The 18951-nt window shown below is 38.0% G+C and overlaps 1 protein-coding gene across 3 annotated transcripts in view; it reads left to right on the forward strand.

Annotated features, from left to right (window-relative positions):
• Lyst (lysosomal trafficking regulator) overlaps positions 1-18951 on the forward strand; it is a 181335-nt gene that overhangs the window by 103912 nt on the left and 58472 nt on the right. For all 3 annotated transcript variants that reach the window (XM_031359427.1, XM_031359429.1, XM_031359428.1), the window contains 10 exons: positions 1976-2154; positions 3927-4133; positions 10482-10658; positions 12781-12857; positions 13201-13389; positions 14313-14458; positions 14543-14639; positions 15778-15839; positions 16603-16658; positions 17348-17500. In XM_031359427.1, coding sequence (XP_031215287.1) covers positions 1976-2154; positions 3927-4133; positions 10482-10658; positions 12781-12857; positions 13201-13389; positions 14313-14458; positions 14543-14639; positions 15778-15839; positions 16603-16658; positions 17348-17500 — 1343 coding nt within the window. The remainder of the gene's footprint in view (positions 1-1975; positions 2155-3926; positions 4134-10481; positions 10659-12780; positions 12858-13200; positions 13390-14312; positions 14459-14542; positions 14640-15777; positions 15840-16602; positions 16659-17347; positions 17501-18951) is intronic.

The following is an 18951-nucleotide window of genomic DNA, read 5'->3' on the forward strand; positions in this document are numbered from 1 at the left end:
GTGGAGCATGTGTCCTTATTACATGTTGCAGTATCTTTTGGGTATATGCCCAGGAGTAGTATAGCTGGAACATTACCTAACTTTATCATTCAACTGTGTATATGTATATCAAACCATCAAGTTGTATACTTTATATATAACATATTTCTTAGAGTTAGGCCTCAATAAAGCTGAAAAAGTTAAAGCACATATTAGAATTCTAAAACCTATTCCAGGGGACTGGAGCCATGGCATAGGAGTTAAGACCACTTGCTCTTGCAGAGGACCAGGTGGCCTTTCAGTTGATTTTTACAAGAGTCCTATGGTCTTAGCAAATTTTAGCCATTTCATCTTCACTAGCAAATTTAACCTTTTTAGTTTCATAATTTAAACATTTTAAATGTCTATATTGTTTTAAATAAATTGTTTCCCTCTTCTGTCACATTTTATCTGCTTTAATTAATACATTTACCATATTTATACTACGATAACTGAGTTAGTAATACAGAAGATTTAAGATAGACTTTTAAAGTTTTGTTTGTGTGAGACAGGGTCCTCAAACTCACAGAGATATGCCTGTTGAGTGCTGGGAATATAGACATGTTTCACCATACCTGACCAGAGGATTTTTTAAATCAATTAAAATATAATTATATCATTTCCTCCCTCTTTTCTATCTCTAGTGCTTTCCATGTCTCGCCTTGATGCTCCCTTTCAGATTTATGCCCATCTTTTTCTTTAATTATGTATGTGAGTAAATAAATAAATGCAACTTGTTGAATCTGTTTAGTGTGGCTTGTGTGTATATGTTTTCTGACTGACTACTTGGTGTCAGATAACCATTTTAAGGGCTCGTGTTTGGGGAAGGCTAATTCTACCTCCTTCAACAGTTGTTAATTGCCTGCGACCCAGTGGTGGGACTCTGAAGTTTTTCCCATCTCCTTTGACACGATCATTTTTCAGGTCTTGTTTAAGTAACCATATTGTTAAAATGTCTTGGGTGCAGCTTCCCTTTCATATCCAAATATAAAATCTTACCAAAGACTTCATGATCTTCTGGCTCTTACAGTTTTTCTACTCTAAGTTCCACAGTGTTTTCTAAGCTGTAGGTATACAGTTGTGCTGTGGATGTGTCACTTGGGGTTGGGCACCATATGGCCAGTTTTTCTGTGCATTTTGGTTAGTTGTGGCTTTCTGGAATAGTCTCCATCTGCTGCAAAAGGAAGCTTCTTTGATGAGGGGTGAGAACTCTGCTTCTCTGTGAGTATTTAAAATACAGTCAGAAATTATACTGGATTAAGAAAAATGGTAGTTATAGATTCTCATCCAAAATCTGTGGCATCACTGGCCACTGGTGGTTGGTTAGATTTATAAATAATACCTGGCATGATTTCCTTCCTGTTGAGCAGCCCTTACATCCAATTAGGCAGCTGTTGATTACTGCCAAGATATACCTTTAAGAATATCTTTCTATGTTGGTCATTGTGGTTCATAGGCATCCCAACTTGATTGCTTTCCTTCCTTGGCAACTTGAATATCATCCTACATGATGAAAGCTAGCTCTCAGGAAGAAGGGTTGCAGGTCAGATCCAGCTAGAATCTTCCAGACTCTGTGTCTAAAGTGCATGGTATCTTCAACAATAGGGACTTGTCTTCAGAGGGCAACCAAGGACAACAGCAACAGCCTATATTGTTTTGATAGACTCTTGGACTCCCCTAACCACCAACTTGAAAGGAGGTTTTTTATGCCTAGAACTGAGGTTTTTATTAGATTAGTCTTTGGCTCTTGGAGATTATAAGTAGCATAATTTCATTAAAATATATACAGTTATACGTAATTTTAGGTAAATATAAAATAATTTCCCATGGCTATGTCATATATCCTCAGTGTTACTTATCCCACCTCTTGAGTATTTTCACCAGCATCATTACCATACATAATAGATACCTATCAATAAATTCACTAATTTTTATTAAATTCTTTTTTAATTCAAAGAGTTAAATTCAGATGTTACTGACATTTTGAGAACTCCAGAAAATGCATCCCAAAGCAAGACCTCAGTTTCCCAGACTGAAATTTCTGAAGAAGACATACATCATGAGCAACCTTCTGCATACAATCCATTTCAAAAAGAAGTGTTCACATATCTGTTGGATGGTTTCAAAGTGTGTATTGTAAGTAAATTAATGACTTGAAAATGTCCGTTTACACAAAAGGAGTAGAGATCTATATATGTGAACTCTGGGTTTCCAAATTCATATTTCTTTCTGCTTTGCAGCTGAAACAATTTGAATTCGTTTTTCTGTTAGGAGAAGGGCATTGTTTTGTTTTGAAGTAAGGACTCACTATGTAGCCTAGGTTGACTTTGAACTCGTATTTCTCACTTCTCAGACTCATGCCGATATTGCAGGTGTGTGCCCTTATGCCTAACTTGGGCTTTTAATAATAGAGTGGTATATTTTGCTTGCCTAACCTGTTACAAAATGAAGAACCTCATGTAGTATCAGGGAAGAATGGATTTTTGATAATTGCTGTGGCTGTAAATAAATAGCCTGTTTTTTAAAGGCTTTATTTATGACTACATTTCTGAAATATTGAAAAGTTTAGATCTTGCTATAAGCATATCCAGTGCCTTCAAAATGGTATAGAGTATATTGATGGTGTCTGGCTTCACTTCCTATCATCTCACTTGAGTTCTTTTGGGTCATTAATACTTGATTATGGGGAACAAATTGATCAGTTCACTCTGTCAGAAGTACTAAAGGCCAATCTAAGTCTAGAATACCATGAGTCACCACTGTCAATCTCTGAATCTAAACTGGATTTTAGTGTCCATCTCTGGTCATTAAATAAACTGTAGTTTCACTTAGACTAAAATCACTCAGGCAGAGATCTTAAGAGTAGGAGTAATTAGAAAACCATTCTAAAATTGTGTCTGAGCTCTAATATACACTGATTCCAGTATTAAATTCAGGTCATTTGGTCAAGATGAGGCTACTGGTAGAGCTATAGTTAAAACAACTAGGGAAAATTGTTGATCAATTTTTATATAGTGCTACATTTATAACTATAGTACCCACTATGGTAGTATTGACTCATTTTTATTATGAGTTCTTTGTCTTTTATTATTTTATTATTATCATTATCATTATTATTATTATTATTATTATTATTATTATTATTATTACTTTGTTTTTGTTTTTGTTTTTTGAGACAGGATTTCTCTGTGTAGTCCTGGCTGTCCTGGAACTCACTCTGTAGACCAGGCTGGCCTTGAACTCAGAAATCCATCTACCTCTGCCTCTCAAGTGCTGGGATTAAAGGCGTGCGCCACCACTACCCGGCTTTCCTTGTCTTTTATATTGTAAAATATATTATTCTCTGATTATTTTGATTTGATTTTTAGTTGATAATCTGTAAGCCTTTAATGGTTTTTGAAAAATGACCCATAGTATTAGCTTTGGATTTGTGACAAAAATATATAAAATTCTGAATATTGTCACACATCTGTCTCTTAAACTCTCATTTGTATGGATATATATCTATGAGTTTCTAACTTTAAATATTAAATCTAGAATGAATTGTGTTCTATGGTCTTCCTTGAGTTTTTGTGAAGCTAGTATATGATTGCTTAAGAAGTCTGATCCTGAGCTGTCCGGCTTGCACAGCAGGTAGAAACTCCACACAAATGTTAACCACCTGATTTTGATTCCTAGATTCCGTGTAAAGATGGAAGAAGAGAATGAACCCCTCAGGTTGTCCTTTGACTTCCACACACATGCTGTGGCTCACAAGCACCCTCTCTACACACAATGCAGCTACTTCTGCTGCTGCTGCTGCTACTACTACTACTACTACTACTACTACTACTACTACTACTACTACTACTACTACTACTACTTAGTTTTTAAAAGTCTGATCCTAACTCACTCCTATTTTGACTTAGGGATCAAGTAAGCCTGGCGTTTCTAAGCAGCAGTGGACTAAAATCCTGGGCTCTTGTAAAGAAACCTTCCGAGTCCAGCTTGGAAGATTGCTAGCACATATTCTGTCACCAGCCCACACTGTACAAGAAAGGAAGCAGATGCTTGGCATAGTTCATGAACCAGCTCACCAGGATATACTTCGTGACTGTCTTAGCCCCTCCCCACAAGTAAGTAGCTCAGCCTTTGATAAGTTAGCCTTTCAAAACAAAAACGGAAATTAAACTGTGTTCATGCTGCCAGGAGTATAGTTTTCTTACCAAACAAATTTAACCTGTGGCCTTCCTTCATATGATTTTTAGGCTTGGTTGACTTTTTCATGGTCATTTCCCAACTATTTTCCAGGGCTTAGATTAAAAATTTTATACTTGAGTTCTTAAAAGTTCTACATGGTTGTTTGTTGCCATATTGTAAAGAATTTTCTTTTTAAATAAATTTTTAAAAATCTAATTATATTGCTCTTTCCCTCCAGCCCCTCTCTGTTTTCCTCCTCCCACACTCTCAACTTCATAGCCTCTTTTTCTTTGGTTATTATTGTTTCATATATGTGTAAATGTACGCGTAAATATATAGACAACCTGCTGAGTCCGCTGTAGTTGTTGAGAGCCCTTCTCTGTCCTTTCCCAAACAGCATGCCTTCTGTGGGAGGTTCCTCATGCCTTCTCAAAGCTGCACACAAGGTCTGTTGGCCTTTTCCTAGGGCTGGAGAGCTCACAGCTGCCTTTCTCCATTCAGCTCCTTGGCGATGAATTCTCTTCCTTTCAAGATAGTTTCTTGTTGCTACCCCTTGCAGCCTCTTTTAGTCCTCCAAGTCTCATCCTGAACAGGGCCCTCTCCTTTGTCACCACTTAGCTCTTGACTAGTTCCTCCTGTAACTAGTCAAGAATCTGACCCTCCCTTCATTTTGTTTTTTTTGTTAGTAATTTTTTTAATTGGATATTTTATTTGTTTACATTTCAAATGTTATCCCCCTTTCCAGTTTCCCCTCTGCAAACTCCCTATGCCATCCCCCCTTACCCTGCTTTTATGAGGGTGTTCCCCCACCCACCCACCCACTCTAGCCTCACTGCTCTAGCATTCCTCTACACTGGGGCATCAAGCCTTTACAAGCCCAAGAGCCTCCCCTCCCATTGATGCCAGATAAGGCCCCTTCAGTTCCTTCAGTCCTTCCCCTAACTCCTTCATTGGGGTCCTTGTACTCAGTCCAATGATTGGCTGCAAGCATCCACATCTGTATTGGTCAGGATCTGGCAGAGCCTCTGAGGAGACAGCTGTATCAGGCTCCTGTTAGCCAGCACTTCTTCGCATCCATAATAGTGTCTGGGTTTGGTGTCTGCATGTGGGATAGATCCCCAGGTGGGGCAGTCTCTGGATGGCCTTTCCTTCAGTCTCTGCTCCACTCTTTGTCCCTGTATTTCCTTTAGACAGGAGTAATTCTGGGTTAAAATTTTAGAGATTGGTGGGTGGCCCCATCCCTCAACCTAGGTTCCATGCCTAACCTCTGGATATGGTCTTTACAGGTTCTCCTTCCCCTTTGTTAGGTATTACAGCTAATGTCATCCCTGTGAGGTACTGGGAGGCTCTTGCTTTCCTGGCATCTGGGATTTTCAGGTTACTAAGCCCAGATCCCCATCCTCCATTGCTGCACACCTCTGTTCAATTTCCTGACCCTCTGTACATCTCCATCTCCTCCAATACCTGATTCTTCCCCTCTTTTCCCCCTTCCCCACTCTCTCTTTCTTACAAGTTTCTCCTATCCTATACTTCCCTTGATTATTTTGTTCCTCCTTCTATGTGGGACTGAAGCATCCACTCTTTGGTTTTCCTTCCTCTTGAGCTTCATGTGGTCTATGAGTTGTATTGTGGATATTCCATGCTCTTTGCCTAATATCCACTTATCGGTAAGTACATACTGTGTGTGTTTTTTTGTGACTGAGTTACCTCACTCAGGATGATATTTTCTAGATCCATCCATTTGACTAAGAATTTCATGAAATTATTGATTTGAGTAGCTAAGTAATGTGCTACATTTTCTGTATCCATTCCTCTGTTGAGGGACATCTGGGTTCTTTCCAGCTTCTGGCTATTATAAATAAGGCTACTATGAACATAGTGGAGCATGTGTCCTTATTACATATTGGAGCATCTTCTGGGTATATGCCCAGGAAAAGTATAGCTGGATCCTCAGGTAGTACTATGTCCAATTTCTTGAGGAACCGCCAGACTGATTTCCAGAGTGGTTGTACCAGCTTGCAATCCCACCAGCAATGGAGGAGTGTTCCTCTTTCTCCACATCCTCACCTGCATTTCCTGCCATCCACTCCTCTTGAGTGTATTTGCTTCTTTTTATTCTAGAGCTTTCAAGTGTGCTTTCAAACTGCTAGTGTATGCTCTCTCCAGCTTTTTTTTTTTTGGAGGCACTCAGAGCTATGAATTTTCTTCTTACCACTCCTTTCATTGTGTCCCATAAGTTTGGGTATGTTGTGGCTTCATTTTTATTGAATGCTAAAAGTCTTTTATTTATTTATTTATTTATTTCATCCTTGACCAAGTTATCATTGATAGAGTGTTGTTCAGCTTCCATGTATATGTAGGCTTTCTGTTGATTTTGTTGTTATTGAAGACCAGCCTTAGTCTGGTGATCTGATAGGGTACATGAGATTATTTCAATCTTCTTGTATATGTTGAGGCCTGTTTTGTGACAGATTATATGGTTGGTTTTGGATAAGGTACCATGAGGTGCTGAGGAGAAGGTATATTATTTTGTTTCAGGATGAAATGTTCTATAGATATCTGTTATTTGTTTCATAATTTCTGTTAGTTTCACTGTGTGTCTGTTTAGTTTCTGGTTCCCTGATCTGTTCATTGATGAGAGTGGGGTGTTGAAGCCTTTCACTATTATTGTGTGAAGTGCAATGTGTGCTTTGAGTTTTGGTAGTTTCTTTTATAAATGTGGATGCCTTTGCATTTGGGGCATAGATGTTCAGAATTGAGAGTTCATCTTGGTAGATTTTTCCTTTGGTGAGTATGAAGTTTCCTTCTTTCTCTTTTTTGATAACTTTAGGTTGAAGGTCGATTTTATTCAATATTAGAATGGCTACTCCAGCTTTTTTCTTGGGACCATTTGCTTGGAAAATTGTTTTCCAGCCTTTTACTCTGGGGTAGTATCTGTTGTTGCCACTGAGGTGGGTTTCCTGTATGCAGCAAAATGCTGGGTCCTGTTTGTGTATCCAGTCTGTTACTCTATGTCTTTTTATTGTGGAATTGAGTTCATTGATGTTAAGAGATATTAAGTAATAGTGATTGTTGCTTCTTGTTATTTTTGTTGTTAGAGGTGGAATTATGTGTGTGTGGCTATCTTCTTTTGGGTTTGTTGAAAGAAGATTACTTTCTTGCTTTTTCTAGAGTGTAGTTTCCCTCCTTGTTTTGGAGTTTTCCATCTATTATCCTTTGAAGAGCTGGATTTGTGGAAAGATATTGTGTAAATTTGATTTTGTCATGGAATATCTTGTTTTCTCCATCTATGGTAATTGAGAGTTTTGCTGGGTATAGTAGCCTGGGCTGGCATTTGTGTTCTCTTAGGGTCTGTATGACATCTGCCCAGGATCTTCTAGCTTTCATAGTCTCTGGTGAGAAGTCTGGTATAATTCTGATAGGTCTGCCTTTATATGTTACTTGACCTTTTTCTCTTACTGCTTTTAATATTCTTTCTTTGTTTTGTGCATTTGATGTTTTGGTTTTTATGCCATGAGAGGAATTTCTTTTCTGGTCCAGTCTATTTGGAGTTCTGTACGCTTCTTGTATATTCATGGGCATCTCTTTCTTTAGGTTAGGGAAGTTTTCATCTATAATTTTGTTGAAGATATTTACTGGCCCATTACCCTGGGAGTCTTTACTCTCTTCTATACTGATTACCCTTAGGTTTGGTCTTCTCATTGTGTCCTGGATTTCCTGGATGTTTTGGGTTAGGAGCTTTTTGCATTTTCTTTGACTGTTGTGTCAATATTTTCTAGGGTATCTTCTGCCCCTGGGATTCTCTCTTCTGTCTCTTGTATTCTGTTGGTGATGCTTGCATCTATGACTCCTGATCTCTTTTCTATCTCTAAGATTGTCTCCCTTTGTGATTTCTTTATTGTTTCTAGTTCCATTTTTAGATCCTGGATGGTTTTTGTTCAATTCCTTCACCTGTTTGGTTGTGTTTTCCTGTAATTCTTTAAAGGATTTTTGTGTTTCCTCTTTAAGGGCTTCTAGCTGTTTACCTGTGTTCTCCTGTATTTCTTTAAGGGAGTTATTTCTTTCCTTCTTAAAGTCCTCTATCATCATCATGAGATGTGATTTTAAATCAAAATATTGCTTTTCTGGTATGTTGGGGTATCCAGGGCTCACTGTGGTGGGAGAACTGGGTTCTGATGATGCCAAGTAGCCTTGGTTTCTGTTGCTTATGTTCTTGCCCTTGCCTCTCACCATCTGGTCATCTGTGGTGTTAGCTGGTCTTGCTGTCTCTGACTGTGGCTTGTCTCTCCTGCAAGCCTGTGTGTCAGTACTCCTGGTAGACCAGTTCTCTCCAGGAAGTATTTGGGTATGGAGTACTGTGGCACAGGATCAACTCTCAACACAGATGGAAACTGGAAGGATTCTGTCCCAGGCTGCTCCTTGTTTCCTGTGTGCTGAGGGCTCCAGGTGGGTCCCTTGGAATAGAAGTGGTGGTCTTACCTGTGCTCAAAGGTGGGTCTGCACTCCTGGGAGACCAGCTCTCTCAGGGAGGTATTTTGATTTGGAGTGCTGTGGCACAGGATCAGCTCCGGAACATCTAGATTCAGTTTCTTAGGTCAGTTTGTTTTATTATGGTTTTTTGTTTTGTTTTGTTTTGGTTTGGTTTTTTTTGAGATAAAAACTGTGTTGTCCAGGCAGCTCTTAAACTTGTGGGCTAAAGTGATCTTTCTGTCTCCCAAGGTGTCTAGTTTTTGAGGGCTGAAAAAAAGATATTTTCACATGAATCCTAACACCTTTTCTCATCAATAAACTGTTGATGAAAGGATACTAAAATCAGTTATTAGAAAAAACTTAATGTTTGAGAGAATCAAATGTTTCTTTGCCTATTATCATTTTGTACCCCAACTATCCAGAAACCTGTAGCAATCCTTCTGCCTCAGCCTGCGTATGCTGAGGTGTGAGCCACTGCTCTTGGCTTTTTTCTTTTTCCAGATAGTTTCTTTTTAAAAGATAATTTAGAATGTCACTGAATACTAAGCTGAAATAGTTTTAATGTTATAAAACGAACACTACTTTGAAGACATGTAGAAAAATACTCCAGTCATGTACCATTTTTATTTGCCAACTTTTCAGTGCTTTTACTCTCGCAGCATCTGTTGCTTTTCCTCTTTTGGTCAGGTAGCATCTGTCTTCTGACTACTTTTAAATGCTGCATTGAAATAAGCTTTGCTGCCTTCACTACTGCGTATGTTCTTCTGAGCCTTTTAGCAACATATGATTCAGCATATTAGTTTAAATCTCATCTAAGATGTAATCATTTCTAGAACCATTTATTAACATTTAATTCAATTCATGGTTTAAAATGCCATAAAACTAAATTCAGTGATGTTTGTATCAATGAAGATTTCTAAAGTAAAAGACATGTGTTCAGTTTGTTGGCATAATTATTGTCTAATATGTATGTACATGTGACAAACAGATGTGATAGACAAAACATGAAGACCCACCCAACCAAACTAGGAACCAAAATTTGATTTAAGTTTGCACTTCAAAAGACAGCCGTCATCACCTCAGGAATAACTCTGTCTTTAGGTCTGCTTAGAGCCTGGCCCATGCCGGCCCTCCCCTTGACACTCATGTGGAACTGAGAGACTCAGTGTTGACATCTCACCATCTTCTACTGAGTGAAACTCAGAGGAAAGCGGATGGAAATGCACTTTTACCCTAAAGTTGAAAGACAGGTTTCTCTTCTAGCTTGTTGTGTCTTTTTCTTTATCTCCAGTTTTTTTCTATTTTTCCTTAACTTGTTCTCCCCAGAAGCTGGGTAACTAGATTGCTTCATGTCAGCCTTTTATGAAAAAAACACAGAGAGATATTAAAAAACACACAGAGAATTAGAATAATATGATAACTACCACATAACCCTTATATTAAATATAGATTTAGTATTTTACAGTATCTTTCTCACATTGCTGTCTTTTCTTTTTTTAATGTATTTAAAAGTAACTTGTAGAAATCATGACATTTTCTATATTGCTTTTAAAAGTACGTTTTTATCATTTAATAAAATTAGGAATAATTCTGTAATATCAAATACCTAATACATTATTAAATTTCATCTACTGTATCATATCTTTACAGTTATATTAAATCTGACCCAAACAACTAACTTTAGAAATATATTTAAGTTATCATTAAATAATTTAAAATCAAAACTACAAATATAATTAAATTTACTATTAACTAATTTAAATGGAAGAAATAAAAATACTTTATAACTAAAACCTTATTACTTATTTTTAAAGCATGGAGCCAAGTTGGTTTTATATTTGTCAGAGTTGCTACATAATCATCAGGATGAGTTAAATGAAGAAGAAATGGACACAGCAGAACTGCTTATGAATGCTCTAAAGTTATGTGGCCACAAGTGCATCCCTCCCAGTGCCCCTTCCAAATCAGAGCTCATTAAGATTATCAAAGAGGTGAGTCTACCAATCAGAGTTGTTTTTTTAGGAAATCCTGTTGAGTACAGTTAACACAGTGACTGAAAGATTGTTTTCATTGTTAGGTTCTGTTGATAATAGCTCGCAATTATTCATTTTTGCTACATAGAGTTTTTGATCAGGAAAGGAAAAATAGACTTATTTTGGGGAGCTTTCTATTCTCTTTGGTTCTTGTCATCCATTATCTATAGCCTTCAATGAAGGAAGAATACTTTTTAAGATTTATTTATTTTATGTATATGGATATTTGCCTGCATATAAGTCTATTTATCACGTGTGCAGTGACCTTGGAGATCTGAAGAGGAATTGGAGTTATAGGTGGTTGTAAGTCATCGTGGGGGTGCGGGGAAGTGAATCCCAGTCCTTGGCAAGAGCAACAAGTGCTCTGTCCCCGTGAAGGAATGATTTTTGTAGTGACAAGCAAATTGAAACATACCTGCACTTAAGGATTCTTTAGCAAGCAAGTAAAATAAGCAGGTAGCTATGTAAATTCAGGAGACTGGAGGACCTAGTTAATTATTTTGCTATGATTTTAATGGCTCAAACTGTACCTAAAAAAAAAAGAAGGAAATTATAATATTGTTTAATTGGCTTATTTATTTTAATAGTCTGGTATTTTGGGTTTTTTTTAAGCAAATATGTTTTTATTAGATATTTTCTTTATTTACATGTCATATGATATCTCATTTCGCAGTTTCCCCTCTGAAAAAAAAATTAAAAAAATAAAAATTAAAATTAAAAAAAAACCCTGTCTCCACCCCCCAACTCACCCCCACCCCCACTCACCACCCTACCCTCTCCTGCTTCCTGGCATCTGGCATTCCCCTACACTGGGGCATAGAACCTTCACAGGGCCAAGGGCCTCTCCTCACATTGATGACCTACTTGGCCATCCTCTGCTATACATATGCTGCTGGAGCCATGAGTCCCACTGTGTGTACTGGTGGTTTAGTCCCTGGGAGCTCTGAGGGTACTGGCTAGTTCATATTGTTGTTCCTCCTAAGGGGCTGCAAATCCTTCAGCCCCTTGGGTCCTTTCTCTAGCTCCTTCATTGGGGACCCTGTACTCAGTCCAATGGATGACTGTGAGCCTCTACTTCTGTATTAGTCGGGTACTGTCAGAGCCTTGGGAGACAGCTACATCAGGCTCCTGTCATCCAGCACTTGCTGGCATCCACAATAGTGTCTAGATTTGATGACTGAATATGGGAAGGATTCCTAGGTGGAGCAGTCTCTGGATTGTCCTTCCTTCAGTCTCTGCTCCATAGTTAGTTTCTGCAACTCCTTCCATGGGTATTTTGCTCCCCCTTTTAAGAAAGAATGAAGTATCCTCACTGTGGGCTTTCTTCTTGAGTTTCTTATGGTTTGTGGTTTGTACTTTGTGTATTCCAGTATTCTAGGCTAATATCCACTTATCAGAGAGTGCATACCATATGTGGTCTTTTGTGATTGGGTTACCTCACTCAGGATGATATTCTTCAGATCCATCCATTTCCCCAAGAATTTCATAAATTCATTGTTTTTAATAGCTGAGTAGTACTCCATTGTGTAGATATACCACACTCTGTTGAGGGACATCTGGGTTGTTTCCAGGTTCTGGCTGTTATAAATAAGGCTGCTATGAACATGGTGGAGCATGTGTCCTTATTGCATGTTGGAGCATCTTCTGGGTATACGCCCAGGAGTGGTATAGCTGGGTCCTCTGGTAATACTATGTCCAATTTCCGGAGGAACCACCAAACTGATTTCCAGAGTGGTTGTACCAGCTGGTATTTTGAAAATAACTTACCAACTTAGTTTCGAAATTACTTTGTTAGACTCAGTGTCAGTGTCAATATTATATGAGGAATAACAAGCTTAGGAGCTCAGAATATAGATCAGCTTGTAGAGTGCTCGCCTGAAAGCCCTGGGTATGATCGTGTACACCTGTAATTTCAGTACTAGGGAAGGTGAAACAGGAGGATCGGGAGTTTATGGCCACCTTTGCTTATATAGGGAATTCAGTCCCTTCCTGAGATACATGAAGTCCTGTGTCAAAAAATAAAAAGAAAAGAAAAGAAAATAGAGAGTAAATTTTATATATTACTGTTTCAATCTTTTAGGAGCAAAAGAAATATGAAAGTGAAGAGAGTGTGAGTAAAGATGCATGGCAGAAAACAGTGAACAACAACCAACAGAGGTGCGTTACCACAGTCCAGAGGCCTGTCCTTCCCAAGCCATTCAGTTCTGGACATTTAGCCTCTTTTATTTCCTTTAAGTTTGATTTTAGAAATTTGTGAGGTTACTTTGCTTTTATGTATGCATATGTGTTTGTATCTATGTGTGTGTTTGAATCTGTGTGCGTGTGTGTGTGTGTACACACACATGTGGATATATATGGTATGATGGAGATGGGACTCCAGTTCTCCAGCATGCTAGTCAAATGCTATATCACTGAGCTGTACCCCAGCCTGAGGTGTACTATTAAAATATTATTTAATGTTTAATGAATACTTAACTTTAGACCAATCTTGTTTGTTTAGTCTCTTCCAGAGGCTTGATTTAAAATCCAAGGATATATCTAAAATAGCTGCAGATATCACCCAGGCTGTATCTCTCTCCCAAGGAATTGAAAGAAAAAAGGTGATTCAGCACATCAGAGGAATGTACAAAGTCGACCTGAGTGCCAGCAGACATTGGCAGGAACTGATCCAGCAGCTGACACATGACCGGTGTGTACTGGGAACACACGTCTGGGCACAGCTTTTATATGTGATGTTAAATAGTGTTTTCATTCTAGAATTCACATTTATAGAATTATTGAATGAAACTTTTTATCTAGATTTTTTTCCAATGTTCAAGAATAACCACGTGAGGATTTTTTTCATTTTGATTTGTTTTTTAATTCTTGAAGGAAAACATAGAGGCATTAGTTCTTTCAGATAGTAAAATTCATTTCAATTTTAAAATAGTTTTTTTCAAAAGGATATAGAAATTGTCAAAAGAGTGTGTTTGGAAAATAGATCTTTTTCTATCTTAGACTTTATTAATATGATTTAAAGGTCCATTATGAGGGGCCTAGAGAAGTGGCTCAGTGGTTAGTGCCTCTGCTCTTGCAGAGGACCGGTTTCAGTGCCTCAGCACCTGAATGGCAATTCACAACCTATGTGTAGCTCCAGCTCCAGGAGGTCTAACACTGTCCCGTAGCCTCCTCAGGCACTAGGCACACATACAGTCCACATTCATACACACAGGAAAAATGCTTATACATGTAAAAATAAGTCTTTTTTAAAAGATGATTTATAAGTGACAAAAAAAGTAACATATCATTCCTTATATTTAATTGAGATAACTAGATACAGTCAGGTGATGTAATTATAACCACAGTTTTTTCTTTACATTTTGAAAAAGAAAATAAAATCTAGTAGATGCAGGGAACTGGAAGCAGCACCTGCTCCAGAGGGATCTTGAGAACTGGACTCAGGGGTGGAGCTCACTTTCTTTGTCAGTCTTTATTCTACATATATGTTTCCTCTGATGTACAAACTGTTGTTTTGTAATGAAATAAGCCTGTTGTATTTATTTGCTCAGTCTCTATGGTTTTAAGGTTGTAAGTCCTTTGATGACCACTAAGATGTTTTATTTCAACTTGCAGAGCAGTCTGGTATGACCCAATCTACTATCCAACTTCATGGCAGTTGGATCCAACAGAAGGGCCAAACCGAGAGAGGAGACGTTTGCAGAGATGCTATTTAACTATTCCAAATAAGTATCTCCTTAGGGACAGACAGAAGTCAGAAGGTAACAGAAGCTTGCTCTGGACTTGGCCTGCGGGCATGACAGGCAATGGTTGTTAGATAAACGCTGTGTTCTTTTTCTCCACAGGTGTGGTCAGGCCCCCACTCTCTTACCTTTTTGAAGATAAAACTCATTCTTCCTTCTCTTCTACTGTCAAAGACAAAGCTGCAAGTGAATCCATCAGGTAGATCGGAGTCCATGCCCTCCTCCACCCTCACATGCGTGTACAAATGTAGCTTTCTTGCAGGCTTTATGTATTGTTGATAATGCTGCTGTGGTATTAGAGAAGTCTTAAAAGAAGCTTGAGACAGGACAAAGTTGAATGACAAAGTCCAAATGCATTTTTAACATTGGGGCTTAATGGATATCAGTCATTAGCTCTGCCCCTTCCTAGCATATGTGTAATTTTATAGTTGACTTTTTAGTCTTTGTAAAGTAGATAGAGTTGCTGTTGGTGTGATCCACAGGAGTGGAATTTAAAGTTCCTCCCCTGACTACCTGCCTGGTCCTGGGTGTGTTATTTAGCCTCTCTGCTTCAGTTTCCTTACTTTGTAAGTAGAGAAAATTATCATATACAGGCTTTTATAGTATTATTGAATTTAAATGTATCAGTATGTATTAGTTGTTAACATTGTTGCCATATTCTTGTGGTTATGACTATTGTATACATTTCTTAAATTTTAATTTTATATATTTATATTTTTGCATGAGTGCTCTGCATGTACACCTGCGTGCCAGAAGAGGGCATCAGATCCTATTGTAGATGGTTGTGAGCCACCCTGTAGTTCCTGGGAATTGAACACAGGACCTCTGGAAAAGCAGCCATTTCTCTTAAGCACTGAGCCATTTCTCCATCCCCCTGTTGTATCCATTGTATAATAGTTAGAAACCTACACCCTAAAAAAACAAGTGACTTGAGAGCAGAAATTTTCTGATCCCAGTGTCCCCAGTTTAAAAAAAAAAAAAAAAAAAAAAAACAAAAACGAAAACAAGAACAAATATTGTTTTGTTCACACATTGAAGTATGAATAACCTAACACAGTAGTGCCTAGTTGCATTATGAAACCATTCTTAGGTAGCCAAATCCATATATCTGCATGCAAACTACAGAAACCCTTAGCTTGTCCTGACGATTTCCATCATTTCCCTTCTGATGAATGTTATGTAAATAGCACAGGAGCATTGTCAGGTTTTTGCATGACAGCTCATACTACTGAAACTCTAGTCATCTTTGTGTTAATATTTTACTAGATTAAAAAATCGTGAAGTCTAAAATAAAAGCAAAAAATTCAGTCATACCAATTTTAAACATGTTTTGACAGAGTGAATCGAAGATGTATCAGTGTTGCACCATCTAGAGAGACAGCTGGGGAATTATTGTTAGGTAAGTTGGTTTCAAAGAATTTCACTCATATTTGCCCTTCCTTATTCTTAAATAATTTTAGGCAATTTTCATAAGAGGTAAAATTATTTAAATATCACTTAGGTGGCTTTGCTTTGACATTATAGAGACAGCCTCCACTTACCCATAGAACCCAAGTAGATGCTTGAATGCATAGATAGAACCCTTTTCCCACATGTACATGCCATAATAAAGTTAAATTATAAATTAACTACAGAAAGAGGTTAACAAAAATAACTAATGAAATAACCACTACCATAAAAGCTCTATGAATATGAGGCCTCTCAAGATATTTTATTGTTCTGTCACCTTTTTACTTAAAGTGCAATTTTATGTCTTCTCTTGGCATCTGTAGTTTGCCAGCATTACTGCTCTTACTTTTAGAAACTATTATTAAAGTAAAATAAAGGTAATTTTGTTATAAGGTGTTCAATATTGTAGCAGTCAGCCTGATGACCAGCTGATGTGTGACTAGTAGACTTGGAATATTCTAATTTTATTTTTACAGTAATTTTGGAAATTCAGCTCTCAAACATCCCCTTTTTAGTAATAAAACTAAGGCCCAGAAAGATTAAGCAACTGAGATCTTATGGATACTGTTTTAAAGTCTTTACTGAGTGTGTGGAGCCATTTCTAGCTGCTGGTATTCAGACTCAAGCCAGAAGACTTCAGAGGTTCCTGCCTTTCACCACATTCAATAACACACACACATATTCAAACCTTTCTGTCCACTTATTTCCTGCAGGTAAATGTGGAATGTATTTTGTGGAAGACAATGCCTCTGACACAGTTGAAAGTTCGGTGAGTGGTGACTTAAATTTATATTTACTTAAACCTAGAAAAAATTTAAAACAACATAAATCCAATATAGTGACAGATCTCACCCATTATCACTCTGTGTGTAGACTAGTATGAATTCCAAACGCTTTTTAAAAAGGCTCTTTTTAAGGGAAGACTGTCATTGCCTCTTCCGTTTGGCCTGGGCCTCAGCAATTTCAGTTATGATTCAAATTCTAACACACTCCTATCATTTTGTGTCATTCCTCCTGATCACTGTCCTCAACAGCAACAAATAAATGCTTCCTGCCACTCCCAATTCACAACCAGGCACTTCTGCTATTAAAAGGAAAGGTAATTTTTGTATAATTGAATAACTCAGCCATTTTGATGTCTACGTAGTTGGGTAATAATAACAGATTCTTCTGGATATGCTAGTGTTTGTGGTAAAAATGAAGGTAAGACTGAATTCTCATATTATGTAGGATGAAGCTTTCAGTGTTCTACAAACCTAAACAGATCTAGAAAGAGCCTTTTTTATTCCTAAATTCTCTCTAACATATGCAGTGTTATACATAGGAGGGTTTCCAGATAGTCTTAATTTTTGGCATTGAAGAAAGATTGTGTGTGCTGTTTTGACATGGTTTGGGATTGAAAGCCAAAATAATATTTTTAGGTAATTAAAATACTTTTGTCTGTTTCCTTTGTCTTAGAGCCTTCAAGGAGAGTTAGAACCGGCATCATTTTCCTGGACGTATGAGGAAATTAAAGAAGTTCATAGGCGCTGGTGGCAGCTGAGAGATAATGCTGTAGAAATCTTTTTAACAAATGGCAGAACGCTCCTATTGGCATTTGACAATACCAAGGTAAATCCAATCTTATTAGATATGTAATTGTTGAAATGATATTGTGACTAACGATGCTACTAGTTAAATGAAGTTTAATTAAGTGAAGGTTAATTTTCTTAAATTGGTACTCTAAGATTATATAAAATATATCTTATATCTTAATCTTAATGAAGCCCTTAACCTTATAAAAATTCTCTGACTTCTAAAATGTTAACTTTGAAATATCTAAAGTGACTAAAAGGAGCAGTTAGCACTCGTTCAGGATACAGTCTTTTTTTTTGGTGGGGGAGGGGAGGGACGGAGGGAAGCCCTGGGAGAAGGTACACATGCTGGCTACCACCCTCTTGTCCTTCTCATCCCTTCTCCTACCTTTAGTCCCTTAGGTTCCAGAAATGCTCCACTTCTGCTTTCTTTTCTTCATCCTGCACAGGTTGCCAGAGCCTCTATTGCTAACTCGGCGCTCCTCACCTTACCTGTCCTACAGAAGCATTTGACACACTGACTAGCCTTTCCATCCCTATCTGGGCTCCTGAGTTACCATTTTTCCCTTTGCCAGCTTTCCCACTCAACATCTTTGCAGATCCTCCTTGAGTAGCTCAGGCTCATTCTTCAGACCTCCTCTCACCCATCTCGTGGCTTTCAGAGCAGTCTATATCCTACAACTTTGAGCTCTGTGTCAGTTCTCAGGACTCTCCCCTTCACACCACACCCATTTATTTAACTCTGATTTGCTGTCTCCACCCTGAAAATATCCTTCCCTTTTTGTCATAAATGAAACCTCATCTCTCTGTTGTCCAAGCCCAAAACCTTGAATATTCTTGTAAACTCTACCATTCCTTTCACCCTGCACGTCTGCTGCATCTACACTGAACTGCTACTGAGCTGCCATCATTTCTCACCAAAAGTATTGATAGCAGCCTCCTAACTGCCCGTCTGTCTCCACACCCCATCCCCTCAGTATGTTTTGTTACTCTAGTCAAAACTCTCTTGTTGCTTTCCTGCTACACACTGAAAGTCAGAGCTCTTACAAGAGCCTAGTAAAGCCCCGGGTAGTCAAGAACCTCACTACTTCCTGACTTTAACTGATTTCCTCTCCTGTACTCATACTCTATCCATGGAAGTTTTCTTCCTGAATATATCAGACACACTGATGCTGCAGGGCCTTTGTACTTGACTGCTGCGCAGAATGCTTTTCTCCATAGAATTCCCAATGACTTACTCTCATGCCCTTGATCAAGTGTTTCCTCAACAGAGAGTCCTGTACTGTACCAAACAGCATCCCTTCCCTCTTGACCCTGACTATATAAAATATGAGCGTCTTAGTCATTTTTCTATTGCTGTGAGAGAGACACTGTGACCAAGACAGCTCTTATGAAAGAAAGCATTTAATTGGGGCTTGTTTAGTTTCAGAGGTTTAATTCATTATCATCATGGCAGGAAACATGGCAACATGCATGGCACTTAAAATA

Source organism: Mastomys coucha, unplaced genomic scaffold (assembly GCF_008632895.1).
Source record: "Mastomys coucha isolate ucsf_1 unplaced genomic scaffold, UCSF_Mcou_1 pScaffold7, whole genome shotgun sequence".
NCBI lineage: Eukaryota > Metazoa > Chordata > Mammalia > Rodentia > Muridae > Mastomys > Mastomys coucha.